Below are 22487 nucleotides of genomic sequence, written 5' to 3'. Positions count from 1 at the left end.
TGACATAGTACCTCACACCCATTAGAATGCCTGCTGTTAAATAACAGAAAGTAAAAAGTGTTGTGAGGATGTGGTGAACCTGGAACACTATAGACTGTTGGTGGGAACGTAAAGTGTTGCAGGTGCTGAGGAAAACAGTACAGGATTCCTAAAAAAAAAAAATTACCGTATGACCCATCAGTTCTCAGTTCTGCACTTCTGGGGTGTATCCATAAGAATTGTAGGTAGGGTCTTAAAGAGATATTTATACATCCATGTTTATAGCACTATTCACAGTAGCCAAGAGGTGGAAGTTAACCAAGTGTCCATGATGAATGGATGGATATGGTATATACATATAATGAAATACTGAACCTTATAAAATGAAGGAAATTCTGACATATGCTACAATATAGATTAATCTTGAGGACATTATGCTAAGATAAACCAGGCACAAGAGGAAAAATACTATATGATTCTACTTACACCCAGAGTAGTTAAATTCATAGAAACAAGATAGAGTGGTGGTTACCAGGAGGTGGGGAGAGGTAAGAATGAGGAGTTATTTAATAGGTATAGAGTTTCAGTTTTGTAAGATGAAAAAGTTCTAGAGATTAGTTGCTCAAAAATGAATATACTTACCACTATTGAACTATACACTTAAAAATGGTTAAGATGATAGGGGCACCTGGGTGGCTCAGTTAAGTGTCTGACTCTGTCGCAGCTCAGGTCTTGATCTCAGGCTTGTGAGTTGAAGCTTGGAGTTGGGCTTCATGCTGGGTGTGGAGCCTACTTAAAAAAAGAAAAAAAATGGTTATGAGGGTAAATTTTATGTTATGTATTTTACCATCATTTTTATTTTTTTTTTAAGATTTTATTTATTTGACAGAGATAGAGACAGCCAGTGAGAGAGGGAACACAAGCAGGGGGAGTGGGAGAGGAAGAAGCAGGCTCATAGCGGAGGAGCCTGACGTGGGGCTCGATCCCATAACGCCGGGATCACGCCCTGAGCCGAAGGCAGACGCTTAACTACTGTGCCAGGCGCCCCTACCATCATTTTTAAAGAAAGAATCAAAACTGGTTAATATGCAGTTGAGAACTAACACTGCTTTAATGGAAACAAAGATACACTGACTAAATATAACACTGTTCTAGGGGCACCTGGGTGGCTCAGTCAGTTAAACGTCTGTCTGCCTTCGACTCAGGTTGGTATTCTGGGATGAAGCCCTGCATCAGGGCTCAGCAGGAGCCTGCTTCTCCCTCTCCCTCTGCTGCTTCCCCTGCTTATGTGCTCTCTCTCAAATAAAAAAAATTTTTTTTAATTAAAAAAAAAACACTTCTCAAAAAATGGACAATTTGTTTAATAATTGTACTTTTCATTTTGCTGATATACTTGGGTAGTACCTTTGCTCTTTTGTCCCTTAATAATGCTGTTTAGGAATGTTAGATACTGTCTTTCTAAAATATAGTTTTATTTATTTATTTTAGATGTAGTAATATATACTAAATAGTAGCATTTTAATGTGTCGTATTTCTAATAATTAGGTTTTAAAGTAAATTAATTTAGGGGTGCCTGGCTGGCTCAATTGGTAAAGCATGTAACCCTTGATCTCAGGGTCATGGGTTCAAGCCCCATGTTGTGGGTGGAGCCTCCTTATGTAAATAAATAAATCACTTTATTTAAATTAGCCAGAAAAATCCTTTAATTTGCTTTTATTCTTTCATTGAATTAATTTTAGGGTAACTACATACCACAGTTATGTTTAACGTTTCCTATTTTTTCTTTTTTACTAGAAACTTATAGACTTTTCCTGCTAAGACCTCAACTTGTATTTTAGAAAGGCAGAAGAAATACTGTGCAAGTTTGAAATACCTTAACTCATCCAAAACTAAGGCATACATAATGAAACAACTCTTAGTACTTATACAGAAAGAGGTTTGTATTTGTTTACAAATGTATTTATTTATCATTTGGCTTTTTTGTTGTCTTAATCATGATGTGATATAAAATATATTATTACTCTTTAACACTTTTTAGTTCCATTTTAGAAACCATTTTTCCATTTTAGAAACCATTTTATTTTATTTTATTTTATTTATCTTTTTTATAATGATTTTTTTTTATATTATGTTAGTCACCATACAGTACATCCCCGGTTTTCGATGTAAGGCTCGATGATTCATTAGTTTTAGAAACCATTTTAAATGCACTTTGAAGGTAACTCAGTTTTGTTTTTGGATTTTAAGGACATGAACTTATAGGCAACATTGTAATATCAGGATTTAACCCCATTGACGATGTCTCTGTCAAGTCGACAAACAGCTATTGTTAACCCTCCACCACCAGAATATATAAATATTAAGAGAAATGGGCGATTGACAAATCAACTGCAGTATCTACAGAAAGTTGTCCTGAAGGCTTTATGGAAGCATAGTTTTTCCTGGCCTTTTCAACAGCCTGTGGATGCTGTGAAACTAAAGTTGCCAGTAAGTATATCTTACGATTATTACTTATAAAAGTGAATCTCCAAATTGTCTTTAATATTGTAAAATATATTAAATTTAATAAAGACCTCTAATTCTGCACCACTGAAGAATTTTCCAATGAGTATTGTTTCCTAAATAACAAAGCTCATTTTTCTGAGCATTGAAATTCTTATTTTAACAGTGTGGTACATTATAGTACATGTTTTTCTTGTTATAGAATGTGTTGCCTGACCTCTTTTTTTTTTTAAGATTTATCTATTTAGAGAGAGAGAATGCGTGTGCGCGAGCAGGGGAGGGGGTGGAGGGAGAGGGAGGGAGAGAATCTCCAACAGACTCCGTCCTGAACCCAGAGTCTGATGCAGGTGGTCTCCATCCCATGACCTCAAAGATCATGACCTGAACCAAAACGAAGAGTCAGATGCCCAACCGACTGAGCCACCCCAGTGCCCCTCACTTGACCTTTTGGTGCAAGGTTGTCATGAGCGTCACCTTCTTCATGAAGTTGCTTTTGACACTTCTTGGTAGACTTAGGTGCATCATATACAGAATTCAGCTTTAGGTCTTCTCTTAGGTATTTTCAGCCATCTGATAGAGGAATGGTTAAGTAATTTGTTGCATAGTTAGTGAACCATGGCTCTGGGATTATACTCTGGATCTGTCAGACTCCATAAATTGTACATTTTTCTTCTCCATGCCCTCACTTTTTATATTCCCGGATAGTTCTACTCTTACATTCTTGTTTCTGTTATTCTTTTGTTATTTTTTCTCTGAAAAAAATGCCATGGCAGTCAGCTTTGTTTCTCAGTACAAAAGTTTCAGTTTCCAAATTATGGCTTTTTAAAGGTAATCTAGTTACATGTATATAGCTTCTTAAATTTCTTTGTGTACCAATAGTTGCAGTGAATTTTTTCTTACTACTAACATTTAGAATTTCCTCTTAAAAATTGTAGGATTATTATACCATTATAAAGACCCCAATGGATTTAAATACAATTAAGAAGCGCTTAGAACATAAATATTATGTGAAGGCTTCAGAATGTATAGCGGACTTCAACATAATGTTCTCGAATTGTTATTTATACAACAAGGTATGTAAGCCTTATGTTATAATTGGTAATTCTTTGCTCTTACTTAAAGAAGATGTGTATAAAAAGTGTGCTGATTTCACATTTCAAGTCTTGATTTGGATATTTTTGCATATTTTTAAGGATAATGTTTATTTTTTACTGGATTTCATAATTTTCATATATTTATTTAATCTATTTGCTATAATTTTGCCTGAGTAGCTGTAATGCTTTGTTATGTTTTAAAAAATGAAATATGTTTTAAAAAATGGTTTCTGTAAGTAATTGTTTCAAAATGTTCTCTACCATACTTCTGCAATTTTAATTGTAAATGGTAAACTTTATTCTATACTAATCTTGGTTAAATGTTCATGGTATGAATTCAGACAAATTATACATCTAAACTTCATAACAAGTTAACTTAAAGATGTGACACAGTCTCTGTTATATTCTGGTAGTAGTATTTGCCTTTGTGTTAATGCTTTGGCTTGTCTGATAATATATGTGGACATTCGACCTTAATCTTCACTTTTGCTTTCATCTTATAAAACTGGACTTGTGTATTCATTTTTTTCTCCATATAGTATTCCTGTTTCCCAGAGTACTGCATTCTTTTTAAGCTGTTCTATATCTAAAAATTAAACTTCTATCCCGATTATTCAAAATCACTGATGATGCTGAAATGTGATAGAAATTTTGGTTCCCAAACTATCAGTGCCATCTTAAATTTAAGACTCTTAGCCAATATGATTTTCTTTAAAAATGAGAACTAATGGTATTCTGAAAGTACCATTGGCAACTTCATTTTAATTTAACAATTTCAAGTGTACTTTTACATTTAATATTTTAAAATGAAGTTCAGTAATTTTCCTATAGTACCTAACTTCAAAGTAAGTGTTCTCTGCTTTAGGCTTTTGCTTTGTAATCTACTTAGTTTTTTATCAGTAGTGAATAAAGCAAGCCAAAGACTTCTACACAGATAGTTAAGATTTAAAAACTGGGGGGGAAAACAATTTAAAAACTGAGTTAGTTCTGCAGTGTCCTTTTATCAGTTAATTGAAAACGGCATCACATCAAGTCAAATCATGTACTTTCCACAGCCATGAACCTGTTTTGTTTTAACTTATTTGTGAGGTAGAAATTTTAATTTCTAAAACCTTTTTGTATTAGTAGGATTGGTTGGATTGTAACCCTCTAGTACTCAGAAAGGCTACCTGGGTTATTTTTAGAAGTTAAAAGGGTAGAATGTTAGAATTTAAAATATAAGCTGATACACCATTTTCTGCACTTAATTTAGAAGCAGTAGATACTGTTTAATAATGTCTAAGAGTACTGTGTCACTGCCTTCTCTAAGGTAGCCTGAATTGTTGAAATTTGGTACAGTGACCATATTGCATAACCTATGTTTATATATTTTCTAGCCTGGAGATGACATTGTTCTTATGGCACAAGCTCTAGAGAAGTTGTTTAGGCAGAAATTATCTCAGATGCCACAAGAAGAACAAATTGTGGGTGGTAAGGAAAGAATAAAGAAAGGTAAGACAGAAAAGGTTTATGTTTTCTTACTTTCTCTGTTTTTTGTATTATATATGAATGTGTGTATGTATGTGTGTATAAATATAATGACAAGAACTAAATAATAAATCCGTCAAAGGAAATAGACATTCAGAAGTCCTTCTATATCCTGGGGCACTTGTGTGGCAGAATCAGTTAAGTGTCTTACTCTTGGTTTCTGGTCAGGTCGTGATCTCTCAGGGTCCTGATCTCTCAGGGTCGTGGGATCAAGCCCTGCACCAGGCTCTGCATGGAGTCCGCTTGGAACTATCTTTCCCTTTTCCTCTGCACCCTGCCCCACATGCAAGTGCGCGCTCTCGCTTTCCCTCTCAAAATACAATCTTTCAATCTTTGAAAAAAAATCTTTAAAAAAAATCTTCAAAATCTTTTAAAAATCTTTAAAAAAAAAGAAGTCCTTTTAAGTCCTTTTGCATTGGTATTAAATGTCCATTTAAACAGTAAGGCATACTTTGAAAGCAAAGATGGCTATCATGCAAGATGAAGGAGAATTGTATTGATTATGACCTTGGAGCCTGAGATCTCCTATAGTGTAGTGCTATTCACATAGTAAGCATCCAGTAAATTTATTAGTATTTTTTAGTGGATCTTGTATCTGTGCTATAATAATAAGATGGCCAAAATTGTCAATGTTCCTTGTACCAGAAGATCCCATAGCTAAGAATGAAATGTTACTGTTGCATCTGAAGATTCTCCTTTTTTCTAACTCTTTCGTAATTAAAAAAAAAAAAAAAAACCTTTGGAGGGAAACATGTTACAGCTAATAATAATATTTAAATATGGAGTTAAAAAACAAATCTTAAGTCTTCAAATGGATTTATTGTAGAGGTTAACCAAGGTTGTCATAGGTGAAATGTTGGTTTATTTTTGGACTACTGATGGTGTACATTTTAGATAAATTCCTTAATCATTCCATGTTAGTTTTCTCATGTATAATGTCAGGAAAATATTTCACTTTCATGGTTGTAAATGTTTATAAAGTATACAGTTAGGTGGCTGGGATATAGAAGACTTACCACTACCAGGTGGTTCTTATCGGTAATAATGTGTACTTTTTTTCCTTGTTGATAGATATTTAAGATGGGTCGTGACTTCAAGCCTTACTCAATCCTGTGAAATATTCACTGTTCTGTTAAAGTTCTTATTTTATTCTCACCTTAGGAAAAGGTTGATCTTAAGTCTGACAATATAAAGCCTAGGGTTCTGAGAGAGGATTAAAATAAGCTCTTACAAGGTAGATAATACATAGATCAGTATGCTACTTAAATTGTTAAAGCAAAGTGGTAATTATTGCTGACTTAAAATATTATCTCTAGCAAGGTAAAAATTATTTACCTTTAGAATGCCTCCCTTAAAAAAAAACCACTTTAATACATTCTTGATGTTTAAGTTGTAGCTACATTCAGATGCTCAGATTACTGCTAAGAACATAAGATTCCCTCAGACAAATTCTTTGACTTTTTCTGTCAATATGTATTTGGATGTTTGTCACATATAATGCATATATTATGGGGTTACAAAGATGTATAATCACCCTAACCCTCAAGTTCAGTTTCCATTTTAGTTAGAAATAAAACTTCAGGGGCTGCTGGGTAGCTCATTTGGTTGAGCAGCTGACTCTTGATTTGGGCTCAGGTCATGATCTCAGAGCCCTGGGATCGAGCCCCGTGTCAGGCTTTGCGCTCAGTGGGGAGTTGGCTTCAGTTTTCCTTCTGTTCTTCCCCCTCCACCACCACTTTCTTGCTCTGTCTCTCTCTAAAATGAATGGATAGATCTTTAAAAAAATAAGTAAATAAAACTTTAAAAAACAAAAAGACAATGCATTATAATAAATGTCAGATGAAATTACACATAGTACATGCTATGGTTCAAGAGAGTAAGAAGTTGATTCATACTGGTAAAGCTGGAGAAGGCTTTAGTGGTGATAGAACTTGAGTTTGGCCCTGAAGGATTGGTAGGATTTGGCTTTGGAGTAAAGATCTGGGTTTCCAGATAACTTTTTCTAGGAACATTTTGCTGCCAGAGTCATGTCATTTTTATGCACAGTGGTAGGGAAACACTCACATGACAGTAGCTAGTCCAAATAATGGCAAAGAAAAAATTTAAATTTAGTACATTAAATTGAATTGGTATTGATTTATTGATTGATGAAATACTTGAGTAATTCTGAGGTGCTACAACACAGTTCAAGTTCTCGGGATATATCAATGAAGGAAATAAAAACTTTTGCCATCATGGAGTTTACATTCTAGTGGAGAAAGAGAGGCAAACAAACAGGATGGGTTCTGAGTGGGCCTCATTGAGAAGTTAAGATTTGAACAAAGAGGAACATTCCAGGCGGAGAGATCAGCTAGAGCAAAGGTCTATATAACAGGATCCTTTCCTCTTCTTTCACTTTGGGCCATTGCCTTTATGACCTGGATCTTCCCTCTTCACCTTGTCAATGATTTTATTCCTTTGGTTATCCCCTTTGATTCATATATCATTAATCTCTCCTTTGTAGAGTTCGTCTCATTACTCTATAAACATGCTCTAATATCTTGTCTTTGAAGTTCATCTTTTACTTGTCTCTTTCTGGTTACTGTCCCATTTTTTTGTTTTTCTCTTAAACATTCATGAATTCACTTCAGTATAGGTTCTAGCCTTACTACATCACCAAGAAGATTCTTACCACACTACTTAACAAGTTCTTGTCAGTCAGGGTCTCTTACAGTCTTGATGTGGCAAAATTTAAGTAATATTTTTCTATTCTCATTTTACTTGACCTCTATTAGTATTTGTGTTAGAAGGTTACTATCTCTTTCTTTTTTTCCATTGATTAAAGAATACAAATTTTATTATTCATAAATCCAGAAATAGAGTATTTGTTACCTTATTACAGTTTTGATTTTTTTTTCCTCACCAAATCAAATTTTGTTTGGTCAAGGCAGGCACTGGTAAGTAGATAAATATTTATCATAATAGTTGGTTGTAGAAAATTTTACTATGTTCACCCTTTTTAAATTTAAATTCAATTAATATATACTGTTATAATTAGTTTCAGAGGTAGTAGAGTTCACTGACTCATCAGTCTTATATAATACCCAGTGCTTGTTACATCACATGCCCTCCCCACCGTCCATCACCAAGTTATCCCACCCACTCCCACCTGTCCAATAACTCTCAATTTGTTTCCTATGATTAAGAGTCTCTTAGGTTTGTCTCCCTCTCTGGTTTTGTCTTGTTTTATTTTTCCTCTCTTCCCGTGATCCTGTTTTGTTTCCTAAATTCCACATAGGAGTGAAATCATATGATAACTGTCTTTCTCTGATTGAGTTGTTTTGCTTAGCGTAATACGGTCTGGTTCCATCCACGTCATTGCAAATGGCAAGATTTCATTGTTTGATGGCTGCATAATAGTTAATTGTATATATATATATCACATCTTCTTTATCCATTCATCTGTTGATGAACATCTGGGCTCTTTCCATAGTTTGGCTATTGTGGATGTTGCTGCTATAAACATTGGGGTCCAGGTGCCCCTTCAGATCACTACATTTGTATCTTTGGAGTGAATCTCTAGTAGTGCAATTGCTGGGTTGTAGGGTAGCTCTATTTTCAACTTTTTGAGGAATCTCCATACTGCTTTCCAGACTGGCTGCACCAGCTTTCATTTCTACCAACAGTGTAAGAGGGTTTCCCTTTCTTCGCATCCTCCCCAACATCTGTTTTTTACTGTGGTTAATTTTTGCCATTCTGACTGGTGTGAGGTGGTATCTCATTGTGGTTTTGATTTGTATTTCCCTGATGCTGAGTGATGTTGAGCACATTTTCATGTGTCTATTGGCTATTTCTATGTCTTTGGAGAAATGTCTGTTCATGTCTTCTGCCCATTTCTTGATTGGATTATTTGTTCTTTGGGTGTTGAGTTTAAATTCTTCTAGATTTTGGATACTAGCCCTTTATCTGATATGTCATTTGAAAATACCTTCTTCCATTCTGTCAGTTGTCCTTTGGTTTTGTCAACTGTTTCCTTTGCTGTGCAAAAGCTTCTTATCTTGATGAAGTCCCAATAGTTCATTTTTGCCTTTGTTTCCCTTGTCTTTGGAGACGTGTCTAGCAAGAAGTTGCTGCAGCTGAGGTCAAAGAGGTTGCTGCCTGTGTTCTCCTTAAGGATTTTGATGGATTCCTGTCTCACATTTAGGTCTTTCATCCCTTTTGAGTCTGTTTTTGTCTATGGTGTCAGGAAATGATCCAGTTTCATTCTTCTGTATGTGGCTGTCCAATTTTCCCAACACCATTTGTTGAAGAGACTGTCTTTTTTCCACTGGATATTCTTTACTGCTTTGTCAAAGATCAGTTGACCATAGAGTTGAGGGTTCGTTTCTGGGTTCTCTATTCTGTTCCACTGATCTATGTGTCTGTTTTTGTGCCTATACCATACTGTCTTGATTACAGCTTTGTAATAGAGCTTGAGGTCCGGGATTGTGATGCCACCAGTTTTGGGTGTTTTTGTTTTGTTTTGTTTTTACCGTTCCTTTGGCTATCAGAGGTCTTTTCTGGTTCCATATAAGTTTTAGGATTATTTGTTCTACCTCTGTGGAAAAGAGTTGATGGTATTTTGATAGGGATTGCATTGAATGTATAGATTGCTCTAGGTAGCACAGACATTTTAACAGTATTTGTTCTTCCAATCCTTGAGCATGGAATGTTTTTCCATTTCTTTGTGACTTCCTCAATTTCTTTCATGAATCTTCTATAGTTTCCCGAGTACAGGTCCTTTGCCCCTATGGTTAGGTTTATTCCTAGGTATCTTATGGTTTTTGGTGCAATTACAAATGGGATCAACTTCTTAATTTCTCTGAATTCTGTCTCCTTGTTGGTGTATAGAAATGCAACTGATTTCTGTGCATTGATTTTATATCCTCCACTTTACTGAATTCCTGTATCAGTTTCGGCAGTTTTGGGGTGGAGTCTTTTGGGTTTTCCACATAAAGTATCATATCATCAGCAAAGAGTGAGAGCTTGACTACTTCTTTGCCGATTCGGATGCCTTTTATTTCTTTTTGTTGTGTGATTGCTGAGGCTAGGACTTCTAGTACTGTGTTGAACGGCAGTGGTGATAGTGGACATCCCGGCCGTGTTCCTGATGTTGGGGAAAGCTGTCAGTTTTTCCCCATTGACAATGATATTCGCTGTGAGTTTTTCATAGATGGCTTTTATGCTATTGACGTATGTACCCTCTATCCCTACCCTGTGAAGAGTTTTAATCAAGAAAGGATGCTGTACTTTGTCAAATGCTTTTTCTGCACCTCTTGAGAGGAATGTGTGGTTCTTGTCCTTTCTTTTATTAATGTAGTGTATCACATTGATTTTGCGGATGTTGAATCACCCTTGCAACCCAGGAATAAATCCTATTTGGTCATGGTAAATAATCCTTTTAAAATACTCTTTCTTGAAATGCCCTTATTCTTGGTGCATACTCTAATTTTGCGAGCTTACTTTCCCACTGTGTTGTCCTCTTTGCATTGTCCTTTTCTATTAAACCTCTAAAATATCAGAGTTTTCTTTTCAGGGTTTGATATTAGATATTCTTTTTCTAAATTCCATCTGTGTGCTATCAGTTCCCAAATTATGTCTCTAATACAGCCACTGGACATTTCCACTTGGATGTCTTATACACATCTTAACATTGAACTGGCTCACAGTTAAACATTGATGTTCCTCAGATTACTCTGTGTAACAGAAAATGGTACTAATACAGTCATTCAAACCAGAATAGAAGTTGTCCTTGATTCCTTCCTTCCTCTGATTCTTTCTCATATTCTGCTAATTAGTAAGTCATTTGTATTCAACCCTCAATTTGTTTTTGCAATTATCCTACTTCAGGCTACCATCTTCTTACTCCCTGTGATCCTGATTATTCTGTGTGGTCTATTGTCTGCACAATAGCAAAGGCAGCATTTTAAAAATAAACTGGAATACATCATTAGCCTGCTTAAAACCTCTCTTTAGCTTCCCGTGTTAAAATGAAGTCTGAAATCCTACTGTGGCCCTTTGTGATCTGGTATTTGTCCAATTCTCCATTCTCATCTTGAGCTACTTTCTTCTCATTCACTGAAGTTTTCCCTACTGTTTGTCTTGAAATACATTTTTACTGCCACCCCATTCTCTGGCTAGCTACTTCTTATCTTTACAGTAACATCTTAATTGGTACCTCTTCAGAGAGGCCTACCTGGCTTATCTTCTTTATAGTAGGCTTCTGCCTTAATTTAGTCAGCACCCCATTTATTTCCATTCTAGTGCTCAACATCACTTATAATCAATTTGATTTTTTTTCTATTTCTTACACTAGACAGTGCGCTCACCAAGGACAGAAACTGTGTCTATCTTGTTCATTATTGTGCCGTAGCACCTAGAAAGTGGCCTGAGACATAATGGCATGCAATAGATATTCCTGGGGTCCTCTTATGTTCCAAGTACTGTGTTAGGCACAAGAGATATTGTAGAGATTGAAACAAAGTTCCCTTCACCTCACAGAGCTCTTTGTTATAGTTCAGGAAATTGGTAAAATTAGGTCAATGTAAGTATTCCTTATTATACTTAGCCGTTTAGCTCCTGAGTTCAAAGAACCAAAGTTGAGATATCAAAAGATACGAGGTTATCTCAATCTGTTTGGTTCCTAAGTTTTAATTTGTGGATAATGAGAACCCAGAGATTGAGGAATACAAGCCCTGTCTTAAAATATATTCAAACCTTTTTTGGTTCCTGAGTTTGTTAAGCAAAAATTCGGAGAGTCAGGGATACCTATATGTTGTATGTCAAATGTGATAATGGCAGGGAAAAAGTAAGAATAAGAGAACAAGAAAGTAGTGGGGGTCGAAAGAGAGTTGTTTTACATAGGATGGCCTAAGAAGGTAACCTTTCAGTAAAGACATAAAGGAAATTTGGAGTGAGCCACGAGGATATCTCCTTCCAGGCAGAGAGCATAGTCTGCTTATGCTTGCCAGATTTGAGGCTTTATGGCAGGCTAGTAGGCTGAAGTGAAGTAAGTGAAGGGGGTAGTGATAGGAAGTAAGGTTGGAAGGAGAGTGGTGGGAGGGGGGAGCACACATAAGTAGAGAAATCATGCAGGTCCTTATAAAGCATTGTAGGTTTAAAGTCTCCAATATTATGTCTAAATTGCTCTGACAACTGTTAGCAAGTGTATGTGGGAGAGTTTCAAAGGGGAATGGGAGTGTATTGTGTTTATATTGCTAAAAAGCTGAACTAAATGAATTAAAATAGAATACTAATAAAAATACTTCATATTTTACTCACATACTGACTCTGGTTCACACTTTATTAGGCATTCAACATAATGTAGCAGTTCCTTCTGTTAAAGAAAAACAATCCCCCAAAACACTGGAAAAAGTATTTAAGCCACAAGTGATTCCCTCTGTATTTCCTGAGACATCAGTTTGTCCTTCAAACATGGCACAAGGTACTCCACTCAACTCTACCTCACAAACAGTGGCCCAAGTAAGTTCACTGTAGCTTCAGAACGTTTCAATGTTAAGGAGTTGTTGTGATGACTGAACCTTTTTGTAAGTTGATATGAAAATCGGTCTTCAGCATACTGCAGCCAATCTTTTTGTCTGTGTATATTTTGTAACAGAGACCTAGGATGTGAACCAAATTTTAGAGATTTCTTGGTAGAATTTGAACTGGTTTACTATATTTTTAGTGTTAATATCAGTTGCCCAACTATTCATTCTGCGTGTTATATAACTTCTCTTGGGTTGATAATTTAAAATTGTATACTATAGCTGATTTCAGGTATTCAGAAACTTGTTTTTGTGTAACTATGACTTATTTTTCCATATATCTTTCTTTTATCTCAAAGGTTTACACAAGACAGTTCTTTGGATATTAGATAATACTCGAATTATTTATTTTACCTATAAAAGAGAAATTAACCTTTACTAATATTTAATATAGGGAAGACTTGGTGCTGGTAAGTTTGAAAACTTACTCTGAATGTCCCCTTAATTATAGTTTTTGTTGTTGTTGAATTGTTTCAGGTTACAAAGGGTGTGAAGAGGAAAGCAGATACCACAACTCCTACAACTTCAGTAGTTAAAGCAAGTGGTGAATCTTCCCCAACGCTTGCAGAAAAAAAATCAGTGAAAATTCCACCCATAAAAGAAAATGTGCTGAAGACTGTTTTGCCAGATTCTCAGCAGCAGTGTAAAGTTGGAAAGAATGTTAAAGTGACCGAACAGTTAAGGCACTGTAGTGAGATTCTTAAAGAAATGTTTGCAAAGAAACACTTGTCCTATGCATGGCCCTTTTATAATCCTGTTGATGTTAATGCTTTGGGGCTCCATAACTACTATGATATTGTGAAAAACCCAATGGATCTTGGAACTATTAAGGTAAGTGTTGTCTTAATAGGAGAAACTTCTTTTCTTGATTATAAAAGTAATCTTGTCCTTGTAAAAAAATTGTTTTAATTCAGAAAAAGATGAAGAAAATTAAAATCATTAGTAAGTCATATCATCTGGAATGAATCATGGAAAAATTTTTAAACATCTTTCATTTTCTTCTGTACAAACACACCCATTGTTCTTTGCCACAGTGTTTGAGTTACAGGATGTAAATATAACTCTGCACCCTGAATTTTCACTTACTATGTTGTAGACATTTTCTCATTATATAGTCAAGATTATATTTTTAACAATTGCATGAATCTGATGCAATTTTGGGGGGGCAGGGAATAAGACATTTATGAGTTTCCAAACCCTCTCTACATTTTTTCGGGGGGGTCTTCTGCTGGCGTGGTCAGGTTTTTAGAATTATTATTTAAAAAAATTTGTTTTCAAGTAAACTCTGCCCTCAGCGTGGGGCTCAAACTCATGACCCCAACATCAAGAGTCGCATGCTTTACCAACTGAATCAGTCAGGTACCCCTTAATTTTTAATCGAAGTATAATTGACATACAATGTTATATGATTAAGGTGTACAACACAGTGATTTGACAGTTCTATACTTTAGACAGTGCTCACCATGAAAGTGTAGTTACCATCCGTCACCATACAATGTTATTACAATATTATTGATTATATTCCCTGTTCTATACTTTTTATCCCCATGGCTTAATTTATTTTGTAAGTAGAAGTTTGTACCTCTTAATCCCCTTTACCTATTTCATTCATCTCCTTCTCTCCCCCTTGCAAGCATCAGTTTGTTCTCAGTACTTATGAGACTGTTTCTGTGTGTATGTGTGTTTTTGTTTTCTAGATTCCATATACAAGTGAAACGATACAGTATTTGTCTTCCTCTGTCTTATTTCCCTTAGCATAGTACCCTCTGGGTCAGTCCATGTTGTTGCAGATCACAAGATCTCATCCTTTTTTATGTCACTTGGTGTGTGTGTGCGTGTGTGTGTGTGTGTGTGTGTGCGTGTGTGTGTGTGCGTGTGTTGTGTCATCATCTTTATCCATTCATCTATTGATGGACTCTGAGCTTGCTTCTATACCTTGGCTAGTGTAAATAATACTGCAATAAACAGGGGGGCATAAATTTTTCTTGCATTAGTGTTTTTGTTTTCTTACATGAATTTTTTATATATCTTGGATATTAACCCCTTATCATAATTTACTCATCTCTTCTCCCATTCAGTTGATTGCCTTTTTGTTTTATGATATTCTTCACTGTGCAAAAGCTTTTTTGTCTGATGTACTTTATTTTTGCTTTTGTTTCCTTGGCCTGAGGAGAGACATCCAGAAAGATGTCGCTAAGGCCCATGTTCAAGAGATTACTACCTGTGTTTTCTTCTAGTTTTCAGGTTTTTATGTTTCATTTAGGTCTTTAATCCATTTTGAATTTATTTTTACATATAGTGTAAGAAGGTGGTTTGGTTTTCATTCTTCTGCATGTAACTCTAGTTTTTGCAGCACCATTTGAAGAGACCGTCTATTCCCCATTGTATATTCTTGCCTCCTTTGTCATAGGTTAATTGACTATATAAGTGTTTGTTTATTTCTAGGCTCTCTGTGACCTTTTCTACTGATGTATGGGTCTAATTTGTGCCAGTACCACTCTGTTTTGATTACTATAGGTTTGTAGTATATTTTGAAATCTGGGATTTCAGTACCTCCAGTTATGTGGGTTGTTTTTTTTTTTGAGATTTTATTTATTTATTCGACAGAGAGAGAGAGGCAGCAAGAGAGGGAACACAAGCAGGGGGGGTTGGAAGAGGGAGAAGCAGGCTTCCTGCTGAGCAGGGAGCCTGATGTGGGGCTGGATCCCAGGACTCTGGAATCATGACCTGAGCAGAAGGCAGATGCTTAACGACTGGGCCACCCAGGCACCCCTCTAGTTATGTTCTTAAGATTACTTTGGTGATTCAGCGTCTTTGTGGTTCCTTAACAATTCTAGGATTATTTGTTGTAGGTCCATGAGAACTACTGTTACTATTTTCATAGGGATTTCATTTAATCTATAGATTGCTTTGGGTAGAATGGACATTTTAACTATTCTTCCAGTTCATGAGCATGGTTTATCTTTGCATTTATGTCTTTACTTTTTTTCATCAGTGTCTTATAATTTTCAGAGTACAGGTCTCTTACCCTCTTGGTTAGATTCATTCCTAGGTTTACTTTTGTTTTTGCTTTTTGGTACAGTTATAAATGGGATTGTTTTTCTTAATTATTCGTTCTGCTATTTTGTTATTGGTATGTAGATGCAGCGTATTTCTGTGTATTTTGTATCCTGCAACGTTACTGAATTCATTTATTCTAAAGTTCTTTGATAGAGTTTTTAGGGTTTTCATGTCATCCATAAATAGTGACAGTTACTTTTTCCCTACCACTTTGGGTCCCTTTTACTTCTTTTTCTTGTCTGATTGCTGCAGCTAGGATTTTTAGTACTATGTTGAATAAAAGTGGTGAGAATGGACATCCTTGTTGTTGGTCTTAGAAGAAAAGCTTTCAGTTTTCACCATTGAGTATGATGTTAGCTGTGGGTTTTTCATTAATGGCCTTTATTATATTGAGGTATGTTTCCTTTAAACCCACACTGTTTAGAGTTTTATCGTGAACAGATTTGAGTTGTGTCAGATTTTTTCTGTATTTATTAAGATGACTGTATGGCTTTTATCCTTCATTTTGTTCATGTATTATATCCCATTGATTGATTTGCAGGTATTGAATCATCCACGCATTCCTGGGATAAATCCCACTTGATTATGGTAAATGAATTTTGCTAATATTTTGTTGAGGATTTTTGCATCTATGTTCATCAAGGATATTGAACTGTAATTTTATTTTATTTTATTTTATTTTATTTTATTTTATTTTGGTAGTGTCTTTGTTTTGGTATCAAAGTAATGCTGGCCTTCTAGAAGGAATTTGGAAGTTTTTCTTCCTTTTCTATTTTTTTTGAATAGTTTGAGGAATTTAGGTATTAACTCTTTAAAAGTTTAGGTTTCACTTGTGAAGCCATGTGGTCTTCAACTTCTGTTTCTTGGGAGTTTGATTACTGATTCAGTCTACGGCCATACCACCCTGAACGCGCCCGATCTCATCTGATTATTAATTCAGTTCCATTACTAGTAATTGGTCTGTTCAGATCTTCTATTTCATCATGACTTAGTCTTAGAAGATTGTGTGTTTCTGGGAATTTATCTGTTTCTTCTAGGTTATCTTAATTTGTTGTCCTGTTATTTTTTTGTAATAGTCTCTTATCCTTTGTATTTCTGTGGATTGGTTGTTACTTCTCTTTCATTTCCGATTTTGAGTCCTCTCTTTTTTTAACATGTCTGGCTAAAAGGTTTATCAATTTTGTTTTATTTTTTCAAAGGATTGGCTCTGTTTCATTGATCTTTTCTATTTTTTTTTTTTAGTCTCTTTATTTCAGCTCTGATGTTAAGTATTTCCTTCCTTTTACCAATTCTGTTCAATTTTAAATATCTTTTCATTTTGAGGAAAGTTTTAATAAAAATCTTTCATTTAAATATTCAAGGTTGGTTTAAGGAATTTATCTTTTCATTGCTTCTAGGATCATACTTGTCTAAGATTATCTGGAAATGCACTGTTTTCCTGCTTTCGTGATTTTGTTCCTGTTTTTTTTTTTTTTTTTTAAGATTTTATTTACTTACTTGACAGAGAGAGAGACAGCCAGCGAGAGAGAGAACACAGGCAGGGGGAGTGGGAGAGGAAGAAGCAGGCTCCCAGCGGAGGAGCCTGATGTGGGGCTTGATCCCAGAACGCCGGGATCACGCCCTGAGCTGAAGGCAGACGCTTAACGACTGAGCCACCCAGACGCCCCTGTTGTTGTTTTTTTTTTTAACTTGGAATATCCTCCTTATCTCTGCTTGTCAAAATTCACTGGATATTTTCAAAGTCAAAAAATACAAAACAAATAGAGCAGGATTTTAACATTTGTCAAATTTGGCGGGTGGGTATCTATTTTTGGTTTTACCTGAGTTCTGTGTAATTAATGTAAATGATTATTGAACTGTGTTGTTTGTGAATCCCGTAATTTATCCTTAATTTAGGGAAAAATGGACAACCAAGAATATAAAGATGCGTATGAATTTGCTGCAGATGTTAGGTTAATGTTCATGAATTGCTACAAATACAATCCTCCAGATCATGAAGTAGTGACAATGGCAAGAATGCTCCAGGTAAGTTGATAGGTATGCTCTGAAAGTGAGTTTTCTCTGAACATAGTTTGTGCATTTTATTTTATTCTTTTTAAAGTATGTATGTATGTATGTATGTATTTATCTGAGAGAGTGAAAGTGAGAGAGATCACAGAGGGAGAGGGAGAAGCAGACCCACCGCTGAGCGGAGAGCCTGATGTGGGGCTTGATCGCAGGACCCTGAGATCATGACCTGAGCTGAAGGCAGACGCTTAATTGCCTGAGTCACCCAAGCACCCCTAGTTTGGAAATTTTAGAACCATAACTCAAAAGATAAAGAATGCCCCACTTCCCAAATATAAAGTACAATTTATTAATTAAATTGACTCTTAAAATGCGGGGGTTGTTTTTTGAGGTATAGCACACATTAGTAGCAAATCTTTTAAGAAGGCTGCCTTACACGTAGAGGATATTGGGGAAATATTAGTGAAAAGGGGATAGTAAATATCTGAGGTAGGATTGACTAGAGCCCATGTTCCCCTGAAGGTAAAGCTCTAGGACTTTTGAGTGGAATGTAGTGGAGTAGGAGGTAGTGGAATGACGCGTCAACCCCAGGGCAGGAGATCCCTGAAAGAAGGTCCTCTATACAGCTTTGTGAGGTCTATCTTTACGTGGAAGAGAGGAGAAAAGTTCTAAGGTTGGCAGGCAAGGAAGCATGAGTCTTATGTTTCTTCTTTGGTACATCCCCCCCCACCTCGTTTTATAGAGATAAATGGACATATAACATGTATAAGTTTAAGGTATATAACATAATGATTTGTTGTATATATTATGTAATGATCACCTCAAGGAAAATAGAATTATCATGAAAATATGACACTTTTGTTGAAGGGTGTTATTGCTATATTAAGTTGAAAGCACAGAAGATCTTTATAGTCTAATTTTCCATTATAGGATGTTTTTGAAATGCATTTTGCAAAAATCCCAGATGAACCTGTTGAGAGTATGCCTGTCTGCTGCATCAAAACAGATACCACAAAAATCCTCGGTAGGGAAAGCAGTAGTGAAGCTTCCTCTGAAGATAACTCTTCTGGTGATTCTGAAGATGAACGAGTTCAACGTCTTGCAAAGCTTCAGGAGCAGGTAGTTGATTGTGGTGATGAAAGTTTTTGTATATTTATGAGCTGTTGCTGCAGATCTATTATAAAATCATTTTTGTAGATTAAAAGCTGTTAACATTTAGATCACTTAGCAACTGTGGGTTTATTTACTTCCTGGCACATTTGTAATGTTTAATATTCTTTCTTACCCAGAGATCTGTGTATCTTAAAGTTCTGTTATCTTTCTAACCACAATGAGTTTATTCTCATTGAAATGATTTATATGACATAATTCAAGATATTTTATGGATGAGTTTTTGTTCAGCATTGCTTCCTTTTGTGATAAAATGTTAACCCTGCTCCTAGCTCAAGCCTGAAAAAAAACAATTAGAAAGTTGGGATTACCTGGAAATGTTAATTTGCATGATCTGTTTTTAGTTGAATATCTATGTTTATGGGTTGAGCACATGATAGTATTTCTTTCTCATTTAATGTATGCTCTTCAAAATAATGAATTTATGGAATGAAATAAGAACTTGAAGGAAATGTAAGACGAAATGAATTTCAGAAGGATAGGCTTGACTTTTGAGTGCCTTCATTTTTTTCCTAATGTGTCTAATTAGAGCCATGAATGTTTAAAGAATTTTTTTCTTTATTAGCTGAAAGCTGTTCATCAACAGCTACAGGTTCTCTCCCAAGTACCTTTCCATAAGCTAAAGAAAAAGAATAAGTCTAAAAGGGAAAAGAAGAAAGAAACGGCTAATAACAGAGAAGAAAATCCAAGAAAAAAGTTCAAGCAAGTGAAATTAAAGGAAAAGTCCAAAAGCAAGTAAGTATCTTTTATATTGCGGTATTCATATAATAATATTATCTAACATAAATTTGACTAAATTTAATTTTTGTTTAGTCAGCCAAAGAAGAGGAAACAACAGGTATTTGCTCTGAAACCTGAAGACGAGGTTAATGCTAAGCCTATGAACTATGATGAGAAAAGGCAGTTAAGCTTGGATATAAACAAACTCCCTGGAGATAAACTTGGGCGAGTGGTTCATATAATACAATCAAGAGAGCCTTCTCTGAGAAATTCCAACCCTGATGAGATAGAAATAGACTTTGAAACACTGAAAGCATCAACACTGAGAGAACTGGAAAAGTATGTTGCCGCATGTCTAAGAAAAAGACCGCTAAAACCTCATGGTATGTATTTCTTTCAGTAGAAATCAGTCTGGTATTTGTGTTAGTTTTTGGTAATACTTTTTGCCCTCTTAAATCACATAGGTAAGAAAATAACGAAGTCCAAAGAAGAATTTCATTCACAGAAAAAACAGGAGTTGGAAAAGCGGTTACTAGATGTCAATAATCAGTTAAATTCTAGAAAATGTCAAACAAAACGTAGGTGGCAGTTGTTTATGTTTTATTTATTTTTAAAAAGGTGGCAGGGTTTTTTTAATGTTCCTGTGATTATTTAATTCTACTGGCATTGTAATGTCTTTCCCTATTTTGTAGCTGAGAAAACTCAGTCATCCAAGGCCGTCGGAAGTGGTTCCCGACTGAGTGAAAGCAGCAGCAGCAGCACTAGCAGCTCGTCCGAGACTGAAAGCAGTAGCAGTGATTCAAGCTCCTCAGACAGCAGTGATTCCGAATCAGGTTAGCTGTCCCCTTAAGTGCACCCCTGTTTGTGGGAACATTTTTTTCTTGTATTATTGAGACTTATATTTTTAAGAACTGTTTGTCCCTTACCCAGAACCTGTGGTTTGGATGCCACACTTACTATTTAATTGCATGTTGACAATCTTACTATTTTCTTTAAAAGAGATACTGTGTAAAATGGAACTTCAGATTATATGTATAAGACTTACAGGTTTGTAATGTTGAAAAGAAGTTTAGTAAAGGTGGGAGATAGTTTCTTAATATGTAATACCACATCTTAATACGAGAAAATAACAAATAATAAAATTCTGATCTTCTCTTCCCTTTATAAAATAAAGGATTATTTGAAGACATCTTTCACTTCACTCTCCATGATATATCAGACCACTCTAATGTTGCAAAGTATGTCCTGTTGTGACAATATATTCTAAATTGAATAATCACTTTGAATTAAGAAACCAGTCATCCCAGAAAATGTTTAAAGCAGAATTTTATTCACTTTTGTGTTTTCTTCACTACAGAATATTTTCTTCCATTTATAGAAACATGTACTTCAAATTGAGATTTTCAATTATGCTGAAGTACCATATTAGCTTGGGTAGTTTATCATCAGCTGTATCAAGCTTAATTCAGTCATGTTTTCTTTGTGCTCTTTCATTAATGGTTATGTAGTTGACAGTCACTGCCCCATGGATACTGACTTGGCAGTGGCATCCCATTATTGTCCACCAAAAGGCACATTCAGAATATAGGGCACTTTTGTGCCTAAGATTTTGCTTTATTTTAAATGAGATGTTTTTTGTTTGTCTTGAAAGTTAGTTCTCTTTTAAAAAAATACCCTACACAGAATATTGTCACATCAGGGATTCTTACCATTTGTAAGAATATCCCTCTTACTTCAGTCTGGTAATAAGGGTCTGCAGGCTTGCGGTACATTTTGTTTCGCTTTTGGTTCTGTTTAGTTTGCATTCGTGTGGTGTTGATTGCTCCATTTTGTTTTTACATTTCTAAAGTATATAGTGGTAAACATTTTTGTTAGAATAAAAAATTTTTACTTTTGTTGGAATTTGTCATAGTAAATTTTTAAATTATTTTTGGGCTCTGATTATACATTATTTCCTTATATTTGACTTCAAAGCATAAAACAGTGCTGGAAAAATATTTTAAGTTGTAATTAGCATTTGTAATTTCATCTAATAAAGCATTTGTGGCCTAATAAGTTAGAGCACTTTGTCTTTTATTTGTAGGATTAAACTGAGTTATCCAATTATGTAATGGCTACTGATCAATAAATGCCTTGAGCATTAGTGGAAATGTACTATATACAGAGTGCTTCAATAAAGATATTCAAAAATACCTTAATTTTAATTTGAATGATCAATTTCTGATAGATTCTTCTAATACATTGCTTGATGGAAAAATGTTTATCCACCATGTGTTCTTAAAGTGGTGTAATATATATGTTTTCCTGACTCTCTAGTGGAATAACTTGGCCTCAGAATTATAATTTAATACATTTGTGTTGAATTTTTATTTTATGACTGACATTCTTGTTTAATGTCATCTTTTTCAATAACAGAGATTGTTTTTGAAAACACTTAAAATCAAAGCAACACATTTTTTTTCTTTTAATGTTTTTTTATTATATTACGTTAGTCACCATACAGTACATCCCTGGTTTCTGATGTAAAGTTCGATGATTCATTAGTTGAGTTTAACACCCAGTGTACCATGCAATACGTGCCCTCCTTACTACCCATCACCGGTCTATCCCATTCCCCCACTCCCCTCCCCCCTGAAGCCCTCAGTTTCTTTCTCAGAGTCCATAGTCTCTCATGCTTCATTCCCCCTTCTGATTACCCCCCCTTTCTTTATCCCTTTCTTCCCCTACCAATCTTCCTAGTTCTTATGTTCCATAGATGAGAGAAATCATATGATAATTGTCTTTCTCTGCTTGACTCATTTTTATATTTCAACTTACATTATGGATAGTGTGTAGGTTTGTGACACTAAGGTCAGTTTGTCTT

At 35.2% G+C, this 22487-nt stretch overlaps 1 protein-coding gene across 1 annotated transcript in view; it reads left to right on the top strand.

The window, feature by feature from the left end:
- Window positions 1-2277: 2277 nt before the first annotated feature.
- BRDT (bromodomain testis associated) overlaps window positions 2278-22487 on the top strand; it is a 54755-nt gene continuing 34545 nt past the window's right edge. Inside the window, exons 1-11 of the mRNA XM_026497482.2 lie at window positions 2278-2466; window positions 3417-3554; window positions 4952-5066; window positions 12430-12602; window positions 13145-13498; window positions 17624-17752; window positions 18665-18853; window positions 19470-19639; window positions 19718-20007; window positions 20089-20202; window positions 20317-20457. Coding sequence (XP_026353267.2) covers window positions 2278-2466; window positions 3417-3554; window positions 4952-5066; window positions 12430-12602; window positions 13145-13498; window positions 17624-17752; window positions 18665-18853; window positions 19470-19639; window positions 19718-20007; window positions 20089-20202; window positions 20317-20457 — 2002 coding nt within the window. The remainder of the gene's footprint in view (window positions 2467-3416; window positions 3555-4951; window positions 5067-12429; window positions 12603-13144; window positions 13499-17623; window positions 17753-18664; window positions 18854-19469; window positions 19640-19717; window positions 20008-20088; window positions 20203-20316; window positions 20458-22487) is intronic.

This window comes from Ursus arctos, unplaced genomic scaffold (assembly GCF_023065955.2).
Source record: "Ursus arctos isolate Adak ecotype North America unplaced genomic scaffold, UrsArc2.0 scaffold_12, whole genome shotgun sequence".
Taxonomy (NCBI): domain Eukaryota; kingdom Metazoa; phylum Chordata; class Mammalia; order Carnivora; family Ursidae; genus Ursus; species Ursus arctos.
Note: the sequence above shows the minus strand (reverse complement) of the source record. Positions and strands in the feature narration are given on the sequence as shown.